General features: G+C 45.5%; 1 protein-coding gene across 1 annotated transcript in view; it reads left to right on the top strand.

Annotated features, from left to right (window-relative positions):
- Positions 1-1,499: 1,499 nt before the first annotated feature.
- Positions 1,500-21,982, top strand: part of MSH6 (mutS homolog 6) — a 56,586-nt gene continuing 36,103 nt past the window's right edge. The window contains exons 1-3 of the mRNA XM_040430304.1: positions 1,500-1,771; positions 9,822-10,024; positions 11,125-11,288. Coding sequence (XP_040286238.1) covers positions 1,572-1,771; positions 9,822-10,024; positions 11,125-11,288 — 567 coding nt within the window. The 5' untranslated portion in view covers positions 1,500-1,571. The remainder of the gene's footprint in view (positions 1,772-9,821; positions 10,025-11,124; positions 11,289-21,982) is intronic.

Below are 21,982 nucleotides of genomic sequence, written 5' to 3'. Positions count from 1 at the left end.
AGGGGGCTATTGGCACATAAGGGGGGCTACTGGCACATGATAAGGGGGGCTACTGGCACATGATATGGGGGGGCTACTGGCACATGATATGGGGGCACTCTGGCTACTGGCACATGATAATGGGGGCGCTCTGGCTACTGGCACATGATAATGGGGGGCTCTGGCTACTGGCACATGATATGGGAGGACTCTGGCTACTGGCACATGATATGGGGGGGCTCTGGCTAATGGCACATGATATGGGGGGCTCTGGCTACTGGCACATGATGGTGGGGGGGGCTCTTATTTCTGGCACATGATTGGGGGCACTGGCTACTGGCACATGATATGGGGGGCTCTGGCTACTGACACATGATATGGGGGGGCTCTGGCTACTGGCACATGATGGTGGGGGGGCTCTTATTACTGGCACATGATTGGGGGCATCTATGGGGGCACATCTTACTGCAGATTATTGGGGGGCACTATAGGGGCATCTATTGAGGCTAAAAAGAAGATATTTTATATGGGGGGCTCTGTATAGGGGCATTTTATACTGGGACACATTATGGTGGGTACTATGGGGAAGGGGGGAGCACTATGGGGTCATCTACGGGGGCACTGAGAAGGGGTATTTTATATTGGCACATTATGGGAACATTAGCTCAACTGGGGGCATTACAAGGGGGTATGTTTTGCATATTATAAGGAGAATTATTACTACTGGGGGGGGCAATATGGTGGGCTTTATTACTCCCCCATGGTATGACCCCCTAGTAGCAGCACCAGCCTCTCCCTGCTCTGCTATCCCTCTGCCCTTTCTCCCAATCCTTATTATGAAATCTTTCTCATTAGGATAAAGCACAACATCAGCTCCGCCGAGCCCCCGGCCAAGTGTTGAACTGGTGTCCGAGATCTCCAAGGGCCAAGTCAAGTAACTGTAAGTTTTTATGGGGGTTCTACAAAAGAGCTATCGTGGGGCAAAGTTCATATTCGTGTTTACACATGTGTTTTAAAATTAATGCTTTCTCCTATTATAAACAAGTAAATAATGACGCAATGCTTTGGGGCTGGTGTGCAACTTTTTCCAGGGCTGGTTTTTTTATCCCCAGTCCGGCCCTGCATCCATTCAGCTAGAATAGGGGCCCATCCAAGCTGTGGAGCAGCAGAAGTACCCTACAGTCCGGCGATGTAATAGGCCAGGGCTTAGTGGCGCCCTGGGGGTGGAGCTTAGAGTGGGCCCCCATACATAACTTTTCTTAGGGCTCCAGAAATACAGAATCCGCCCCTCACCACACTTTTTACGGCTTCATGCGTAAGATAAAACGCGAGGCTGCAGGTCACGTGACTCCCGCTAGGCATTTCCCATAGATTTTACTTTAACAACAAGCAGCCCGGTCACCATGACAACAGCCGGGGCTCCACACGTGCTCTCTCTGCGTCCCCGCCCCCTTCTGCTGTCTCGTTCGCCGATTGGCTGCGTCGGCGCTCAGTACTTCCGGTGCGTGACGTTTCTCCCTCGGAGAAAGATTTTCCCGCCACCTCTGTGTCCCGCGTTGCTTGCTGATGCTGGGAGTGGGCTGAGCGGCGCCATGTCCAAGCAGAGCACTCTCTTCAGCTTCTTCACCAAGTCCCCTCCCGGGACCACCAGCAAAACCACCGCCAAAAAGAGCGGCTCCCCCACAGAGGCGGACGTGCCCTCCTTCACCAGCCACAAGTCAAACTCTTCTCCCAAAGAGTCAGCGGGGCCCCCGAAGCATGGAGGGAAGACCCCCAGAGCTGCCACGCCGAGGTACCGCCGCCGGGCAACTACATTGATGCGGTTATTAAGGAACTACAACGCCCAGCAGACTCGCGGGCAGCTGTGTTGGTGTATTAGTCTGGAGATTGCTGATAACTACACTCTGTGCGCCCGAGCATGCTGGGACTTGTAGTTTTCCTCAGCTCTATGGTAGAATATCAAGTAATGGCTTTCTTTGTATCTGTTTCTGGGAAAGCTGGGTGTCTTGTTCCTGGCTCCCCAGTGTTACCTGCAGTGATGTGGTATTGTAGTGGATGATGGCCATGTGCAGCAGTCACCCAGCTTTCCTAGAAGCAGATAGCATGTGCTGGACAGACAGGGGTGCACTATTGGCAGGACCACGCAGGGTTTCTATTCACTGACTGCTGATTACATGCACCTCTGCTCTCCTGCAACTTTAAAGGGGTTTCCTGACATTTTGATACTGATGACACGAGCCCCACCGATCAGAAAACCTTTTTAATAACCCTGTGCTTGTTGTTCATGACAACCAATACTTTCTAATGTTTTGTTAATGGGGTTGTCAGGGTTAGTGTGCCTAAACGTATAAATAGACTATTAAAGGGGTTGTCAGAGTTGGGCTACTTTCACACTTGTGTTGTTGCATTTCGTCAGGCAGTATCGTCGCCTATGTTAACCTCTTGCCGCTACGCTAACGCTGAAAGGCGTCATCGCGGCGGCTCTCCCAGGCTACACTAACGCCGATTGGCGTCATCTCGCGTGAGCCGAGATGAAGGTAAGCGAGTGGATCTCCAGCCTGCCAGCGGCGATCGTTCGCTGGCAGGCTGGAGGTGCGATTTTTTTATAACCCCTAACAGGTATATTAGACGCTGTTTTGATAACAGCGTCTAATATACCTGCTACCTGGTCCTCTGGTGGTCCCTTTTGCTTGGATCGACCACCAGGGGACACAGGTAGCTCAGTAATATGTAGCACCACACTACACTACACCCCCCCCCCCCTGTCACTTATTAACCCCTTATTCACCCCTGATCACCCCATATAGACTCCCTGATTCCCCCCCCGTCATTTATCACCCCCTTGTAAGGCTCCATTCAGACGTCCGTATGATTTTTACGGATCCACTGATATATGGATCGGATCCGCAAAACACATACGGACGTCTGAATGGAGCCTTACAGGGGGGTGATCACCCCATATAGACTCCCTGATCACCCCCATGTCATTGATCACCCCCCTGTAAGGCTCCATTCAGACATTTTTTTGGGCACAAGTTAGCGGAAATTTTTTCTTTATTTTTTTTCTTACAAAGTCTCATATTCCACTAACTTGTGTCAAAAAATAAAATATCACATGAACTCACCATACCCCTCACGGAATCCAAATGCGTAAAAATTTATAGACATTTATATTCCTGACTTCTTCTCAGGCTTTAGGGCCCCTAAAATGCCAGGGCAGTATAAATACCCCACATGTGACCCCATTTCGGAAAGAAGACACCCCAAGGTATTCGCTGAGGGGCATATTGAGTCCATGAAAGATTGAAATTTTTGTCCCATGTTAGCGGAAAGGGAGACTTTGTGAGAAAAAACAAAAAAAAATCAATTTCCGCTAACTTGTGGCAAAAAAAAAAAAATTTCTATGAACTCTCCATGCCCCTCATTGAATACCTTGGGGTGTTTTCTTTCCAAAATGGGGTCACATGTGGGGTATTTATACTGCCCTGGCATTTTAGGGGCCCTAAAGCGTGAGAAGTAGTCTGGGATCCAAATGTCTAAAAATGCCCTCCTAAAAGGAATGTGCCCTTTGCGCATCTAGGCTGCAAAAAAGTGTCACATCTGGTATCGCCGTACTCAGGAGAAGTTGGGCAATGTGTTTTGGGGTGTCTTTTTACATATACCCATGCTGGGTGAGAGAAATATCTTGGTCAAATGCCAACTTTGTATAAAAAAATGGGAAAAGTTGTCTTTTGCCGACATATTTCTCTCACCCAGCATGGGTATATGTAAAAAGACACCCCAAAACACATTGCCCAACTTCTCCTGAGTACGGCGATACCAGATGTGACACTTTTTTGCAGCCTAGGTGGGCAAAGGGGCCCACATTCCAAAGAGCACCTTTCGGATTTCACCAGCCATTTTTTACAGATTTTGATTTCAAACTACTTACCACACATAAGGGCCCCTAGAATGCCAGGGCAGTATAACTACCCCACAAGTGACCCCATTTTGGAAAGAAGACACCCCAAGGTATTTCGTGATGGGCATAGTGAGTTCATGGAAGTTTTTATTTTTTGTCACAAGTTAGTGGAATATGAGACTTTGTAAGGAAAAAAAAAAAAATCATCATTTTCCGCTAACTTGTGACAAAAAATAAAAAGTTCTATGAACTCACTATGCCCATCAGCGAATACCTTAGGGTGTCTACTTTCCGAAATGGGGTCATTTGTGGGGTGTTTGTACTGTCTGGCCATTGTAGAACCTCAGGAAACATGACAGGTGCTCAGAAAGTCAGAGCTGCTTCAAAAAGCGGAAATTCACATTTTTGTACCATAGTTTGTAAACGCTATAACTTTTACCCAAACCATTTTTTTTTTTTATCAAAGACATGTAGAACAATAAATTTAGAGAAAATTTTATATATGGATGTCGTTTTTTTTTTTTGCAAAATTTTACAACTGAAAAATGTCATTTTTTTGCAAAAAAAATCGGTAAATTTCGAATAATAACAAAAAAAAGTTAAAATGTCAGCAGCAATGAAATACCACCAAATGAAAGCTCTATTAGTGAGAAGAAAAGGAGGTAAAATTCATTTGGGTGGTAAGTTGCATGACCGAGCAATAAACCGCTAAAGTTGTGGAGTGCCGATTTGTAAAAAAGGGCCTGGTCACTAGGGGGGTATAAACCTTTGGTCCTTAAGTGGTTAATCCCACTAGAAGTTATGAATGAACTGCCAGCAGTCTGCCATAGAGAGCCAGGGTCCAGACTGTTGAGGGGGGTGTCCCTGCACAGTCTGACGCCAGCAGCCCTCAGACTGTGCAGGGCACACACAGAACTGGTAACACCCATCTGTACCTTCATTGCTGACTGCTACCAATTTATTCATAACTACGGAAGAATAAAGGAATTGCACATTATGGTCATAAGAATAGATGCCTCAATTATAACGTGGGGGAAACAAGTAGCTACTAAACCAGATGTGTCCGGAGAGGTGATGAGTGCTCTTTAAGGGTATGGCGTCAGGATCGCAGGGGCATGTGCTGCGGCCCTTAACCCCTTAGTGACCACCCATATGCCTTTTTACGGCGGTCACTAATGGGCTTCTCACATGAGCCGCGGCCCTGCTCTAACAGCCCGGACCGGCAGGAGTGCCGATCCAGGCAATTTAACACTTTACGTATCGCCCGCGGTATATAAACTGCTGACCGAGGGAGTGGACTCCCTCTGTCTCCCATCGGCACCACGCAAATGTGATCGCGGGATGCCAATGTGTGTGAAGGCTGGCAGGGGTCTGATGTAGGCCCCAGACCAGCCTTCAGTTATTTCCAGCAATCTTCCCCATTTGTTTGGTATTGCCGCCTCCGTAACGACCCGGACTACATAAATATCATGTAAATTATCCCCTACGGTGAACGCCTTAAAAAAAGACAGAATTGCTAAATTATTCTTAGTTGCCATCGAAAAAACGTAATAACAAGCGATCAAAAAGCGCCATTTACTCCAAAATGATACCAATGAAAAATACAAGTCGTCCCCCCAAAATCAAGCCCTTACACAACTCCATTTAAAGATTTTTTTTTTTTTAAAAAGGTGTTTTATTACAAAAGTAGCAAAACATAAAAAAAGATGTATTTGGTATCACTGTAATCGTACTGACCCAGAGAAAAGAGATTATATTTATACCAAAAAATGAACGCCGTAAAATTTATAATGTAAAAAATGCTGTGGCAGTATTGCTGTTTTCCCATCTCCCTCCCAGAAAGAGTTAATAAAAGTTAATCAGAAAGCTATATGTACCCCAAAATGGCGCCTTTAAAAACTACAAATTGTCCCGCAAAAAAACAAGCCCTCATAAAGCTATATAGACAGAAAAATAAAAAAGTTATAGCTCTTGGAACGCGACGATAAGTAAGGCCAAAACAGGCTGGTCACTAAGCGGTTGTCCGGGTTCAGAGCTGAACCCGGACATACCCAGAATTTCATCCAAGCAGTCCTCCTGACTTGAGCATCGGAGCAGTTCATGCTCTCCTTTGCCCTGCGCTGAATCGCAGTGCAAAGGCATTTTGTGGAGTTCCGGTAACGTACCGGGCTCTCCTTCAGGCTGCCAGGTGGAGGCTTCTGGTGACGTCACTGGTACTGATGGGCGGGCTTTAGTGCTGCCCTAGCCTGTAAAACGGCTAGGGCAGTGCTAAAGCCCACCCATCAGAGCCGGTGACGTCACCGAACACACTGCTTGGCGGAAGCTTCTGCCTGGCAGTGTTATAGTAAATAAAAAAGCCTTTGTCCTGTGCGATCCTGCGCAAGGCAAGGGAGAGCATCGGAGAATAAACTGCTCCAATGCTCAAATCTGGGGGGCTGCCTGGGTGTAATTATGGGTCGCAGGTGTGGCACAAAGGGTGACTCGTGCTGCGACCCCATTCATTTCCTTGGGATCCTGGCTGGGACCGGTGTCACCGAACCCTAACTTAGAGAAGACCTGTCTCCTCTCCTGACATGCCTGTTTTAATAGCTTCATGCCTTCCCCATGTAATAACAATTCAGGAGCATCTATTCTTATGGCTCTATGATGTGCCATTCCTTTTATTATTTGCAGTAGACGTTATGAATGAATTGCTATTAGCCTTCAGTAAGGATACAGAGGGGAGGTAACCAGTTGGGGGGGGTGTTCCTGCACAGTCTGAAAATGGCAGCACTGATTGGATAGATTCAATCTGTGCAGGTGCAGGTGGAGGTCCGGTCCTTAAACATGGCGCCTGCTTGCATGTGCAGCGGGTGCCATAGCCACCTGGTTTCTGCTATTTTAAATAGCAGAGACCCGTGGCGCATGTATGCGATCAGCCATAAGGCTGATCGCATACATTTTACCCTTCAGATGCCATGGTCAAATGTGACCACGGCATATGATATGACAGGAAGCAGAAGTCGCCCTCTTCCACTCCGGTAACAGCGTTCCCCGACTGATCGGGGAACCTGTTACATTACTGAAATAGCCCGAAGCCTCAAGCAGGCTTCAGTGCCTATTTCATGAATATACCAATACAGGCCACTAGATTGTTGCAAAACTACAACTCCCAGCATGCCTGAACAGCCTACAGCTGTCAGCCTACAGCAAGGCATTGTGGGAGTTGTAGTTTTACAACAGCTGGAGGCCCGCAGGTTGAACATGCCTGATGTAGTACAAATGAAGTGTTCAATGATGTCTATATAGCCATCAATGAACACAATGGGCAATCTAATAAAAAAAAAAAGTTTTTATAAATATGATAAAAAATAAAAAACCTAAAGTTCAAATCACCCCCTTTCCTTAAAATTAAAATACTTAACCAATAAAAAAATAAACATCGTGGGCATCGCCACGTGCGAAAATGCCAATACAATTAAAATATAACAATATTAATGGCATATGGCAAATGGCGTAACTTCAACTACCCAATAATTAAAAAAAAAAACCTTGATCAGATTTGCGTTTTCCCCAATTCTACCCCATTTGGAACTTTTTGTTTCCGCTTCCTACTACATGGTATGCAACCGTAAATTGTTCCATTAGAAAGTACAACTTGTCCCCCCAAAAATAAGCCCTCATAAGGCTATGTGAATGGAAAAATTAAAAAGTTAGGGCTATGGGAAGGCGGGGAGTAAAAAATGCAACAATGGTAAATCCCCCGGTCCTTAAGGGGTTAAAGGAGTACACCTCTATCATAGATTCTGAAAGATGACGGTTTCTTCTCTAGGACCCACTTCTATCTATATGACTGGGCTCCTGGCACCGGCGTCCTGTCCGCAGAGGCGGCTGTCGTAGCCCCGTTGTAGGATGAATGGAGAGGCGGCCTAACTGAGCACTCTGCTAGTTCTGACAACCCCATAGAGATTTCTCATTAGACGTCAATGAGGCCTGAACAAATACTTAGGAATTGATTAAGGCCCTGTTCACACTGCTTTCGTTGGTAGTCTCTCCAGATTTGCTACAGTGCAGTTCTTTCCATCAGAAATGAGAGATTAAGGCCTCTTTCACACGGGCGTTGCGGGAAAATGTGCGGGTGCGTTACGGGAACAAAAAAAATAAAAAAAATAATTAAACTCACTTTAGTCCACTTGATCGTGATGCCCGGCATCTCCTTCTGTCTCCTTTACTGAACAGGACCTGTGGTGAGCATTCATTACAGGTCAAGGACCTGTGGTGACGTCACTCCGGTCATCACATGATCTTTTACCATGGTGATGGATCATGTGATGACCGGAGTGACGTCACCACAGGTCCTTGACCTGTAATGAATGCTCACCACAGGTCCTGTTCAGTAAAGGAGACAGAAGGAGATGCCGGCATCGCGATCAAGTGGACTAAGGTGAGTTAAATTCTTTTTTTTTTTTTTAAACCCCTCCAGCGCTAGTTTACTATGCATTCTGTATTCAGAATGCTATTATTTTCCCTTATAACCATGTTATAAGGGAAAATAATAATGATCAGGTCTCCATCCCAATCGTCTCCTAGTAACCGTGCATGAAAATCGCACTGCATCCGCACTTGCTTGCGGATGCTTGCGATTTTCACGCAACCCCATTTACTTCTATGGGGCCTGCGTTGCGTGAAAAACGCAGAATATAGAGCATGCTGCGATTTTCACACAACGCACAAGTGATGCGTGAAAATCACTGCTCATGTGAACAGCCCCATAGAAATGAATGGGTCGGTATTCAGTGCGGGTGCAATGCGTTCAACTCGCGCATCGCATCCGCGCGGAATACTCGCCCGTGTGAAAGGGGCCTAAAGGTCGTTTTGCCCTGGACTATTATCGGGCCGATCACCTTAAACTCTCCTTACTCCAGTGGAATAATTCTTTAGGCAGATGCCAAAATCGCTGTTTTTGGGCAGCAGACTGTGCAGTGTCAACAGGGATCTGCTCCACAAAAACAATGAATCTGTATGAGCAAGAGAGATTGCAGTAGCCATAAGGGTCCATTCACACTTCCGTATGTGTTTTGCGTTCCACATTTTGCACTTCCACTGCACCTGGGCGGCCCTATGATAGAAATGCCTATTCTTCTCTGCAATTGCGGACAAGAATAGTACATGCTCTGTTTTTTGCAGGGCCGCGGAACTGAACTACGGATGCAGACAACACACGGTGTGCTGCTCGCATCTTTTGCAGCCCCATTGAAATGAACTGCGGAACGGATGCGGACCCAGAACGGTGGCAGTGGTGTCCGTCATACAATTGATCCAGCAGACTGCTGTCAGGAGGGTTTGTTTACTGAAATGGCTTGTCTATCAAATACAGAATAAAGGAATTCTACGTTGATGGGGGTGCGTCTTGGTCCCCCGTTTCAAATTCCTTGTCTGCTACCCCTGGAGTATCTGACACATCTTTTTGTTTTTTATTACTTCCCTCCTTGATTTCTGAACACTTGCAGCCAGGTTCTTCCATAGATTGTTACTCTATGATCTGTTCTCTTTGGGGGGGACCTGTCTAACAAAAAAGCTTTCCAGAGCAGAGAACCCCCTTTTAATATGCAAAATCTGTGTTGCAGCCTCCGTTTCAGATTTCTTTAAAAAAAAAAAAAAACTATGCTGCCCTGTCTTTTTCGGGAAAAATGATGGAAACTGATTGGATCTTATTGGTCAGTAGGGTCCCTCAGACGCTGTTGGTGCCCATCATGTGACGGATCCTGAACTTTTGTAGTTTTATTATTTTTCCCGTGACTGATAGTAATTGGACATTTACATAATTCAAGCCTGTGTTTATAAATCTATCCGTGTAAAAGAATAAAGCTTAATGTGCTCAATGCCTCCGTTATAGAAGTTACTTTCTTCCAATTTTGTTGCATTCATGACTCAAATGAAACTTCATTATTTTTCTTTCCAGCGTTGTCTGCGATTTTACACCTGGAGACCTGGTTTGGGCCAAGATGCCAGGTCACCCATGGTGGCCCTCCTTGGTGTACAACCATCCCGGAGAAGACACGCATCTGAGAGGAAAAGGGAAGTCCCTCCATGTTCATGTGCAGTTCTTTGATGAACCTGTGACCAGAGGATGGGTGGGAGCAAAGTATATAAAGAGTTATTCAGGTATGCATTTCATGACTGATTTAGGTAACCTGTATCAGATCAGCGGGGGTCCGGCACCCCTGCTGAGCAGCTGTTTAAAGAGAAGGCGGCACTCTATGCGAGCGCTGCCTTCTCTTCATTGTTTACCTGCTCGCCATCACAACCGCAGCGGTGAGAAGCTGTAATTACAAGAAGCTGTCCCATTCACTTCAATGGGACGGCTCTGTAGTATTCAAGTGTGTAGGAAGGAGCCATCCCATAGACGTTATTGGGATGGGGTATGTGTAATTACACTGCTCACCGCTGTGGTTGCGGCAGCAGGCAGGTAAACCATGAAGAAAAGGCAGTGCTTACACGGAGTGCAGCTTTCTCTTCAAACGGCTGATCGACCGGGGTGCAGGGAATCGGACCCCCGACAGTGTCATCCTGAGGATAAGTCATCAGTATAAATAAAGTGGACAACCCCTTTTAAAGATGTTCACAATCTGACCATTAGATGGAAAACCTGATGGCTGGGGATCAGAGTTGGCTATAATTGCACATCCACTCACTGTACAATTACATTGAGACATCTAAAACTGTGTGATGTAACCACTCTGCTGTTTTACTTAACTCCTATTAATTTCTAACGAGACTGGTTGCACAATGGCTGGTAAGGGATCCCAGGGCTTTGTCAACTTGGACTTTACTCTTAAGATCCCTTTACACTGGCCAAGAATCGGCCAGACAATTAAATAAGATGTGTTCGTAGGAACGCTTGTTAGTGATAATCCTCCTTTGTAAAGGTGCCCCCGATTACCTGATGAACGAGCAAAGCACTTGATCGTCTGGTAATACGATCGTTGATGTGAAGATTGTGTTGTCTAAACATGCTCTGCAGATGATTCTGTATGGAGATGAGCAATGGCATGATGATCGCTCCTCCCCATGCTGTGGAGGAGATCGCTGCATGTAAGTGCAGCAGTTTCCTCCACTGACGAGCAAGCGATTGTCGGGAAGGAAGTGTTCCTTCCCGACAATCATCTGATAAATCTAGCGGTGTAAAGGGGCCTTTAGTGTGTGTGTGTTATGAGTGTTATCAAGCTGTGTTCTGAATGTTTTTTTTTTATTTTCGATTTTAGGTTCAACAGCCCCAGATGCCCAAAAGGGAGGGATGTTTTTCAGCACCAGATCCGAGATAGTAAGATCAATGAAAATGGCAGATGAAGCAATGACAGCTGACAAGGAGAAGAGACTGTCTCTGGCGGTGTGCACTGAACCTTCTGATTCAGAGGAGGAAATGGAGGTAAAAGTTATGGAGGAAGAGGGCGATTTAAGCAGCTGCGTGGAACAGATGTGTGTTACATTTTATTCACTTCTTTTCTTGAGACTCAAACATAACACATTGCAGGTACTTTTAGAGCTGATCGTAAAGGGGTTGTCTCACTTCAGCAGATGGCATTTATCATGTAGAGAAAGTTAATACAAGGCACTTCACTTACTAATGTATTGTTGTTGTCCATATTGCCTCCTTTGCTGGCTTAATTCACTTTTTTATCACATTATACACTGCTTGTTTCCAAGGTTTACGACCACCCAGCAGCAGTGGTCATGCTTGCACACTATAGGGGAAAAGCGCCAGCCTCTCTGGTGGCTGGGAGTGCACATAGGCCAGTGCTCGTTCATCCTAATAATGTGATGAAAGAGTGAATCGAGCCAGCAAAGGAGGCAATATGGACAATCAATACATTAGTACAGGGGTCAGCAACCTCTGGCACTCCAGCTGTTGTAAAACTACATCTCCCAGAATGTTCCATTCACTTCTATGGGAGTTTTGAAAACAGACAAGCAAGTGTGCATGCTGGGAGTTGTAGTGTTACCACAGCTGCAGTGCCGAAGGTTGCTGATACCAGCATTAGTAAGTGCCTTGTATTAACTATCTACATGATAAATGCCATTTGCTGAAGTGAGACTACTGCTTTAAGAATATTCTGGGGAGTCCCATGTAAAAACTATCCCGTACATTATTATTTTTTTCTTATGCAGTGTTACTTAGGCCTCTTTCACACGACAGTTTTTTTTCCCCTTGTTTACGGGCTGTTTTTTGCGGTCTGTATACGAAACCATTAAAGGGTTTCTACCACCAGAAATACTTTTATGTAGCTGACTGACATTAGCGATGCGCCAATGTCAGCACTACATAACATGGTGTTTCTAACATTTGTCCCTGCAGCTGTTTTTGTAAAATAAGCACTTTTATTATATGATAATGAGCCTCTAGGTGCTATGTGGGCGTAAAATCAGCACCTAGAGGCTCCGTCCACGCTTTATCCCGCCCAGGTCCCCTGTTCTGCCCGCCCCGCTCCTCTTGATGTCACTGTTCCCTGCATCACAGATGAAATCCTGCGCCGTTTACTTCTGTATTTGGTGCAGTGAGTGAATGATGTGCTCCTGGTGCTGAATTCCTCACTGCGCCTGCGCTGACTACGTCACAGTGAGGAAGCCGGCATCAGGAGAGCAGCCTTCACTTACTGCGCCTGTGCCGAATACAGAAGTGAACGGCGCAGGCGCCGGATTTCGTCTGCGATGCAGGGAGCAGTGACATCAATCAAGAGGAGCGGGGCGGGATAAAGCGTTTTACGCCCACGTAGCACCTAGAGGCTCATTGGCATATTATAAAAGTGCTTATTTTACAAAAACTGCTGCAGGGACAAATGTTAGAAACACAGTTATGTAGTGCTGACATTAGCGCATCACTAATGTCAGTCAGCTTCATAACAGTATTTCTGGTGGTAGAAGCCCTTTAACCACCTGCCATCTGGGCCATTTGCCCCCTTCCTGACCAGGCCTAATTTTGCAAAACTGACATATCTCACTTTATGTGGTAATAACTTTGGAACGCCTTTACTTATCAAAGTCATTCAAAGATTGTTTTCTTGTGACACATTGTACTTCATGACAGTCATAAATTTGAGTCAATATATTTCACCTTTATTTATGAAAAAATCCCAAATTTACCAAAAATTTTTAAAAATTCGCAATTTTCTAAATTTCAATGTCTCTGCTTTTAAAACAAAGTGATACCTCATAAAATATTTATTACTTAACATTCCCCATATGTCTACTTTGTTGGCATCATTTTGGAAATGTCATTTTATTTTTTAGGACGATTAGAAGGCTTAGAAGTTTAGAAGCAATTCTTCAAATTTTTAAGAAAATTGCCAAAACCCACTTTTTAAGGACCAGTTCAGGTCTGAAGTCACTTTGTGGGGCCTACATAGTGGATACCCCCATAAATGACCCCATTGTAGAAACTACACCCCTCAAGTTACTAAAAAAAAAACGATTTTACAAACTTTGTTAACCCTTTAGGCGTTCCACAAGAATTAAAGGAAAATAAAGCTCAAATTTTTAAATTTCACTTTTTTGGCAGATTCTCCATTTTAATCCAATTTTTTCTTTAACACATCGATGGTTAACAGCCAAACAAAACTCAATATTTATTACCCAGATTCTGCGGTTTACAGAAACACCCCACATGTGGTCATAAACTGCTGTATGGGCACACGGCAGGGCACATGGCAGGGCGCAGAAGAAAAGGAACTCCACATGGTTTTTAGATGCCATGTCCCATTTGAAGCCCCCTGATGCACCCTTACAGTAGAAACTCCCAAGAAGTGATCCCATTTTGGAAACTAGGGGATAAGGTGCCAGTTTTATTGCTACTATATTTGGGTACATATGATTTTTTGATCATTCATTATAACACTTTATGGGGCAAGGTGACCAAAAAATTGGTTGTTTTAGCACAGTTTCTATTTATTTTTACAGCGTTCACCTGAGGGGTTCAGTCAAGTGACATTTTCATAGAGCAGATTGTTACTGACGTGGCGATACCTAATATGTATACTTTTTCTTTATTAAAGTTTTACACAATAGCATTTTTGAAACAAAAAAAATGTTTTAATGTGTCCATGTTCTGAGAGCTATAGTTATTTTTATTTTTTGAGATTTTCTTATGTAGGGGCTAATTTTTTGCGGGATGAGGGGAAGGTTTTATTGGTACCATTTTGTGGGACATGCGCATTTTTGATCACTTGGTGTTGCACTTTTTGTGATGTAAGGTGACAAAAATTGCTTGTTTTGACTTTTTTTTTTTTTTTACGGTGTTCACCCGAGGGGTTAGGTCATGTGATATTTTTATAGAGCTGGTTTTTACGGACGCGGCAATACCAAATATGTCTATTTTACTTTTTCTATTAACATTTTTTTTTTTTATTCCTTGGGGAATTTATTTTTTTACATGTGAAACCTTTTTTTATTTTATTTTTTTTATTTTACACTTTTCGTCCCCCATAAGGTCATACAAGACCCCTGGGGGACATTTGTTTCACTTTTTCTTTTTTTTTCCACTGTTGATTTCTCCTGTAACTGGGGCTGACATAGTAGCCCCAGTTACAGGAGAAATGCACCCCCCAGAGAGGCTGTACAGCGCTGTGCAGCCTCAGTGCAGGGCTGATCGAGGTCTGTGAAAGACCTCACACAGCTCCTGCACTCTCCGATCCCGGCGGTCACATGACCGCCGGGCCGGAACAGGAAGCGCATAGCGCTTCCTGCTCTGCATACACAGCGCTCGGTGAGCGCAGTGCTGTGTATGCAGCGATCCAGAAGGCAGGGACACCTGGGCACTGTCCCTGCCTTCTCTTAGGGTTGCCCTGCTGTCACTGACAGCGGGCAACCCGATCAGCAGCTGCACGATTAGCGTGCAGCTGCATTTTCTGAACGGACGTTCTGGAACGTCCATTCAGAAATAGAGAACCACCTCCCGGACGTTTATAATCCTATGGGCGGACGGGAGGTGGTTAATTTCAATGGTTCCGCAAAAAATAAAAAAAAACGGAATGTACTCCGTATCCATTCAGTTTCAGTTTTTCCGTTCAAAGATAGAACATGTCCTATTATTGCCCGCAAATCTCGTTCCGTGGCTCCATTCAAGTCAATGGGTTCCACAAAAAAAACATACGGAAATGCATCCGTATGTCTTCCGTATCCGTTCCACAAAAACGGAACGATCTATTGAAAATGTTATGCCCAGCCCAATTTTTTCTATGTAATTACTGTATATGCCATACAGAAAAACGGAACGGAAACACAATGGAAACAAAAAAACGGAACGGATCTGTTTAAAATGGACTGCAAAACAATGAAAAAGCCATACGGTCGTGTGAAAGAGGCCTTAGGCTACTTTCACACTGGCGTTTTGGTTTCCGTTTGTGAGATCCGTTCAGGGCTCTCACAAGCGGTCCAAAACAGATCAGTTTGCATTCTAATGCGTTCTGAATGGAAAAGGATCCGCTCAGAATGCATCAGTTTGCCTCCGATCAGTCTCCATTCCACTTTAGAGGCTGTCACCAAAACGCTGCTTGCAGCGTCTTGGTGTCCGTCTGACGAAACGGAGGAAACTGAGGCAAATGGATCCGTCCTGGCACACAATGTAAGTCAATGGGGACAGATCAGTTTTCACTGACACAATCTGGCACAATAGAAAATGGATCCGTCCCCCATTGACTTTCAATGGTGTTCAAGACGGATCCGTTTTGGCTATGTTAAAGATAATACAAACGGATCCGTTCTGAACGGATGCAGGCGGTTGTATTATCTGAACGGATGCATTTGTGCAGATCCATGACGGATCCGCACCACACGCGAGTGTGAAAGTAGCCTTAGATGGTTTACGGTTTTCATGGAGTTTTCCAATACCAGCATACTTAATATCCTATCCATAGACTAGGTCATAAATATAAGATCCTTGGCGGTCTGACACCTTAACCCACCAGCTATTAGCTGCAGGTTTGGGGCCAAAACGGTGTACAGAGCCAGAGCGCCACAGCTCCGTACAGTGGCCATTCTTAGGTACTGCAGCTAGTGCTCCTATTGAAGTGAATGGAAGCTGAGCTGCAGTATCCAAGCTCTGTACACTGTTTACTTTCACCGGCGGCTGCTGCTAACAGCTGGTGAGTTGGGGTGCCAGGTGTGACAGCCCTCCCCCAATCTCATATTGATGACCTATAAAACTTGTAATTTCCTAACCGCAATTGGCATCGACACCTGTTTGCTATTGAAACCTAAATATTTTTGCGCACCTAATTGTATAGATGCCATCTGCAATATGTTTCTTTCCAGGGATGATATGCTTTAATGCCCCATCATCGTAAAGGGCATTATGCCTGGAAGTAGACATTACGACTGGCATCCATATATTTTTTATAAGGTGCATAATTATATTTACTGCAAAGAAAAAGGGGGTCAGTCAGCACATCCCAAAGCGCAGGGGCACGTTGCTATGGCTGAGAACAAGACTGTTAAACAAAACAAGCAATGCAACAGCTCACTGCAAATCAAATAAAGTACAAAATTGCATCATAATAGCAAATGCTGAACTAATAAGTTAGAGATACTTGGCAAATCGTTTTGTACAAAATTATTTGAGCCCGTCTGCCGAACGCCAAGGCAATCTCTAGTTAGACGGGTTCCTAACACTAAATATACCTGTTATGTGCCATAGCGGCTATCATATAATTCAGAAAGTGCAGGTTCCACTTACATGCTGGATCCGCCTGAATTTCCGTAATTTTCGGTGCCAAAATGGCCTCCATTATATCCAGGGAAAGCAGTTACCAGCATGTACGCCGGGCCCACTCCACACCACCCCTGGCGCCACATGGTCACCAAGGACTGCAATTTTGTACTTTATTTGGTTTGCAGTGAGCTGTTGCATTGATTGTTTTGTTTAACAGTCTTGTTCTCAGCCATAGCAACGTGCCCCTGCGCTTTGGGATGTGCTGACTGACCCCCTTTTTCTTTGCAGTTTGTACTGGAGGTGTGGCTGCCTCCTTAGTCGTGCACTCCTTCCAGCTCGTCTGTCCCACAGGTTGATTTTAATTAGTGTTAGTATATAGCTTGGCCTGCTCCCCCCCACTCACTGAAGCCATCTGGCACCAGGAGAGAGATAGTGTGTGGACTCTCATTGCAGTCCTTGGTGACCATGTGGCGCCAGGGGTGGTGTGGAGTGGGCCCGGCGTGCATGCTGGTAACTGCTTTTATGATAGCCGCTATGGCACATAAAAGGTATATTTAGTGTTAGGAACCCGTCTAACTAGAGATTGCCTTGACGTGCGGCAGACGGGCTCAAATAATTTTGTACAAAACGATTTGCCAAGTATCTCTAACTTATTAGTTCAGCATTTCTATTATGATGCAATTTTGTACTTTATTTGATTTGCAGTGAGCTGTTGCATTGCTTGCTTTGTTTAAGATTATATTTAGGTTTGCATTGCTGATGCCAATTGCTTTGTGATCACCATGTTAAATAAATGGATCTGCGCTGCTCACTTTGCACTCAGGCCGAGGATCCTCTGATTACATAATGTCCTTCAGGAATCAAATAATCCCAACGGACCTGTAAAGGTATCCAAAATAGTGAAGCGCTGCTAAGATGGTATTCACATACAAGATTTATTTTATTTGGGGCAAAGAAAAGGGGGGTAAGTCAGCACATCACAATGCAGCAGCACTCTGCAAACCAAATAAAGTACATAGAAATAGAAATTATTCTGGTTCTAATGCTACGCTTATTTTGTAAATGTGAGATTCTTGGCAAATACATTGGGAACATCAGATGATAAAATTTCATATAAAACGGTGCCAGGGGCATCTGAAGCAGGAGTGAAACCTGGGCCGACCCCAAAGAGGGATTGTTTTATATGCAATTTTATAATCTGGTGTTTTTCTTGTGTGTGTGAAGACCATCTTAGCAGTGCTTCACCATTTTGGATACTTTTACCTGCTTTTCATACAGTCACTATTATTAGAGAACCTCCTTAACCCCTTAGGGACCGGTCTCATTTTCACTTTAAAGGGGGTTCTGTCACCCCCCCCCCCCCCCCCATTGTGCAATTTTCATTAGCTGACATTAGCCATTTGCTAATGTCAGCTGAGTGCAATCATACATGTCCTACCTTTGTCTGTGGCTAATTTCTGGTAAAAATCATACTTTTATCATTTGCAAATTTCTTCACTACCAGCAAGTTGGGCGTGTACTTTCTGGTAGCTGCCGCTTCTAGGCACGCCCAATAGTTGGTACTATTTTAGGGTAAATATGATTTTTGGTGTAGGGGTGTAGTTTCTTAGATGGAGTCACTTTTTTGGAGTTTCTACTCTAGGGGTACATCAGGGGGGCTTCAAATGGGACATGGTGTCAAAAAAACAGTCCAGCAAAATCTGCCTTCCAAAAACCATATGGCATTCCTTGCCATTTGGCTATACAGCAGTTTACGACCACATATGGGGTGTTTCTGCAAACTACAGAATCAGGGCAATAAATATTGAGTTTTGTTTGGCTGTTAACCCTTGCTTTGTTACTGAAAAAATTGATTAAAATTGAAAATTTGCAAAAAAATAGCTGTTTTGGGACAGTTTTTATTTTTTATTTACATCGTTGATCTGACAGGTAAGGCTACTTTCACACTTGCGTTCAGAGCAGATCCGTCTGGTGTCTGCACAGACGGATCCGCTCCTATAATGCACACGTTAAGATCCGTTCAGAACGGATCCGTCTGCATTATAGTTCAGAAAAAATTCTAAGTGTGAAAGTTAGTCAGACAGATCCGTCCAGACTTTACATTGAAAGTCAATGGGGACGGATCTGTTTGAAATTGCACCATATTGTGTCAACTTCAAACGGATCCGTCCCCATTGACTTACATTGGACGGATCCGTTTGGCTCCGCACGGCCAGGCGGACACCCGAACGCTGCAAGCTGCGTTCGGATGTCCGCCTGCTGAGCGGAATGGAGGCCAAGCGGAGCCAGACTGATGCATTCTGAGCGGATCCGCATCCACTCAGAATACATTAGGGCAGTACGGATGCGTTCGGGGCTGCTTGTGAGAGCCTTCAAACAGAGCTCATAAGCGGAACCCCGAACGCTAGTGTGAAAGTGGCTTTAGATCGTGTGCTATTTATATAGAGCAGGTTGTTGCGGACGTCACAAAACAAAATATGACCACTTTTTGGGGTTTTTTGTTTCAGTTCTACATAATAAAGCATTTTTGAAAAAAAAGTTTTTTTTTATTTTTTAGTGTCTTCACATTCTTAAAGCCGTATTTTTTTATTTTTTGGGCGACTGTCTTATGTAGGGGCTCATTTTTTGCAAGATGAGAGGTCTTTGATTGGCACCATCTTGGGGTGCATATGACATTTTGGTTTCTTGCTATTACACTTTTTGTGATGTAAGGTGACCAAAATGGCTTTTGACACCTTATTTATAATTATTTTGCTGTGTTCAACTGAGGGGTTAGGTCATGTGTTATTTTTATAGAGCAGGTTTTTACGGATGCGACTATGCCTAATGTGTATAGTGGTTTTTTTAAAAATTTATTTTACTTTAACGCAATAACAGCATTTTAGAAAAAAAAAATGTTTGTCTCCATAGTCTGAGAGCCATATTTTTTTTTACTTTTTGGGCGATTGTCTCATGTAGGGGATAATTTTTTTAGCGCAGCAGGTGATGGGGAGGGAGGAGGCCCCCCCTCCCTCTGTGATCCCGTCAAGAATCGGGCTGAAACGGCACAGCAGCCCCCGATGGGAGAGGGCGGGAGCTCCCTACCTGTTAACCCCTTCCATACAGCGGTCCCTACGGACCACGGCATGGAAGGGGTTAAACGGCTGACATCTGTGCCAGCACAGATGTCAACCGTTTCAAGCAGAGTGTCAGCAATGTGCTGATACTCTGCTAACCGCTCTGCCATCTTGGAAATGAGAGGGCGGGCGAATGATCACACATAGGCTGGTGCTTTTTCCTATATTGTGGATGCACGACCACCACTGATGGATTGCCGGGTGGTCTGTAACCATGGAAACGAGCAGTGTATAATGTGATAGAAAAATGAATCCAGCCAGCAAAGGAAGCAATATGGATAATAACAATACATTAGTAAGTGCCTTGTATTAACTTTCTCTACATGATAAATTACTTACTGTACTGAGACTACCCCTTTAGAGGACTTTGTGTGTGTGTTTTTTTCTACTTTATGAGATCACCAGTTTTTGGCCATATAAGTAAAGGAGGAGGTGGCTAAATAGTTACAGCTTGTTTCCATGTGGGTCCTTCGGTGTACTCTTGATTATTGTATTTTATTAATAAATCCTATCATACATGTAATTTCTGTACCTAAATTGTTTTCTCGCCTAATTCCTTGGGGGACACAGGAAACCTTGGGTATAGCTCATCTCCATAGGAGGCGTGACACTAAGTGAAAGACTGTTAAGCCCCTCCTCCAGCAGCTATACCCTCAGCCTGGAGCGAGCGACTACCAGTTTTTTGCTTAGTGTCAAGGAGGCAAGACACTCTCTGCACTGCAGAGCTGTCTTTGCTAAAGATTTTATTTTTTTCTCTTTTTTATTATTTTCAACTTTTTTCCATTTTTCAACAGGGACAACAGAGTCGCAAAGACCTCTCTGTTTTCCCGGGGTTGAGCTGCGCCAGTGCCGGCTATCCGCACTGTTGCCTCCCCCACAGAAGAAAAGGAGGACCAGGGCAGCCCTGCTCCCCTGCATCCCGCCAGCGCAAGGGTCGCCCGCCTGCAAGCCCCTCTCCAGCTTCCTGCCACTTCGGTGCCAGTGGCTGAAGGGGCGTCCCTGCTGGATGGACTGAGGGTGAAAACGTCGACTGGTGAGGTGGCTATGCAGCCGTTCCTCCCCCCCCCCCCCCCCCCCCTCTGTTAGGGTTCTAACTTCTGTGTTCCCTCTGCCTAGCCTTGTCACATTAAAAGGCTTACTGTCGGCTTCCCCCCATTTGTGTGTGGAGCAGGACGGAGCGGTGCTCGTGGGGGAGGGTTTACTGCACAAGTTTACCTCAGGTGCTGCGGCCATGTGGGGCCGCCTTTTGTTATCTCGGCCAGTGCTGCCGCGGTATTCAGCTGCCGGCTGACTTCTCTTGCCGGCTACCGGTGTGTCATTCGCCGCCGGTGTATAAGGAGGTGGTCGGGGGGCAATATTTTCTCGGCGGCATATTTGTTTGAATCGCGCGCGAAAGTTCCAGCGGGGGGCGGAGCTTCGTTCCGCTTCTCCTGTACATGTTAGACATTCAGTCGGGGGGGCGGACGTCTTTCTTCCCGCTCCTCGCTGGCCCCGCCTCCTCTTCGTGCCAGCCTGCTCTCAGGACTGATCGTTTTTACCTCAGGTGTTGCCGCTGCTGCTGTTGTCGCTGCTGTTGCCGTCCGCTCCCACTGTGACCTGGTAGGACTGTTGACCCCTTCTAGCTCTGCAGCCCTCTGGCCTGGACGCTTTTATATTACTTCAGCCAACATGTCTGACCCCTCAGCGCCGGCCGGTCCTTGGTATCACACCTGCACCGCATGTAAGGCGCCCCTTCCTCAAGGGCAGCCTGACCCGCATTGCTCGGCTTGCAAAGCCCCATTACAGGGTCCGCCATCTGTTGTGTCACCCCCTGGCCTCTTGGATCCCCCTGACTGGGCTAGATCCCTTTCCCAGGCTGTGGTCAGCCTCTCTAACGTTGTGGGCCGCCTTGCAGAGGTATTGCCCTTATCGCAGCCGGATATTTCCCCTGCTGGGCCCTCCGGGTCCGCTATCTTAGCTGACCCGTCTGAGTCCCTCTCTCCAGGCGACACCTCCAGAGCCCGTCAACCCCAGAAGCAGTCTAGGGCGGAGCGCCTATCATCCTCGGATGCTTCAGTATCACCCCCAAGGGTGCGCTCTCAGTCGGGCCCTTCCTCGATACAGGATATGCCCTCTGAAGGGGAACTAGTTGATTCAGATTGTGATATGGACTCGGCCTTGCCTTTAAAACTGGCTTCTGCTGTGGGCCACCTTATTAACAATATTCGTGATACCTTTAAGATTCACGATGATCCTCCTAATTCTGAAAAAACCAGTGTTTCCTTTTTTCGCCAAAAACAGACGTCTGCAGTTTTTCCCCTCCAC

This window comes from Bufo bufo, chromosome 4 (genome assembly GCF_905171765.1).
Source record: "Bufo bufo chromosome 4, aBufBuf1.1, whole genome shotgun sequence".
In the NCBI taxonomy this organism is placed as follows: Eukaryota; Metazoa; Chordata; class Amphibia; order Anura; family Bufonidae; genus Bufo; species Bufo bufo.
The sequence above is the reverse complement of the archived record's forward strand: the minus strand, read 5'-3'. Positions and strand labels throughout refer to the sequence as shown.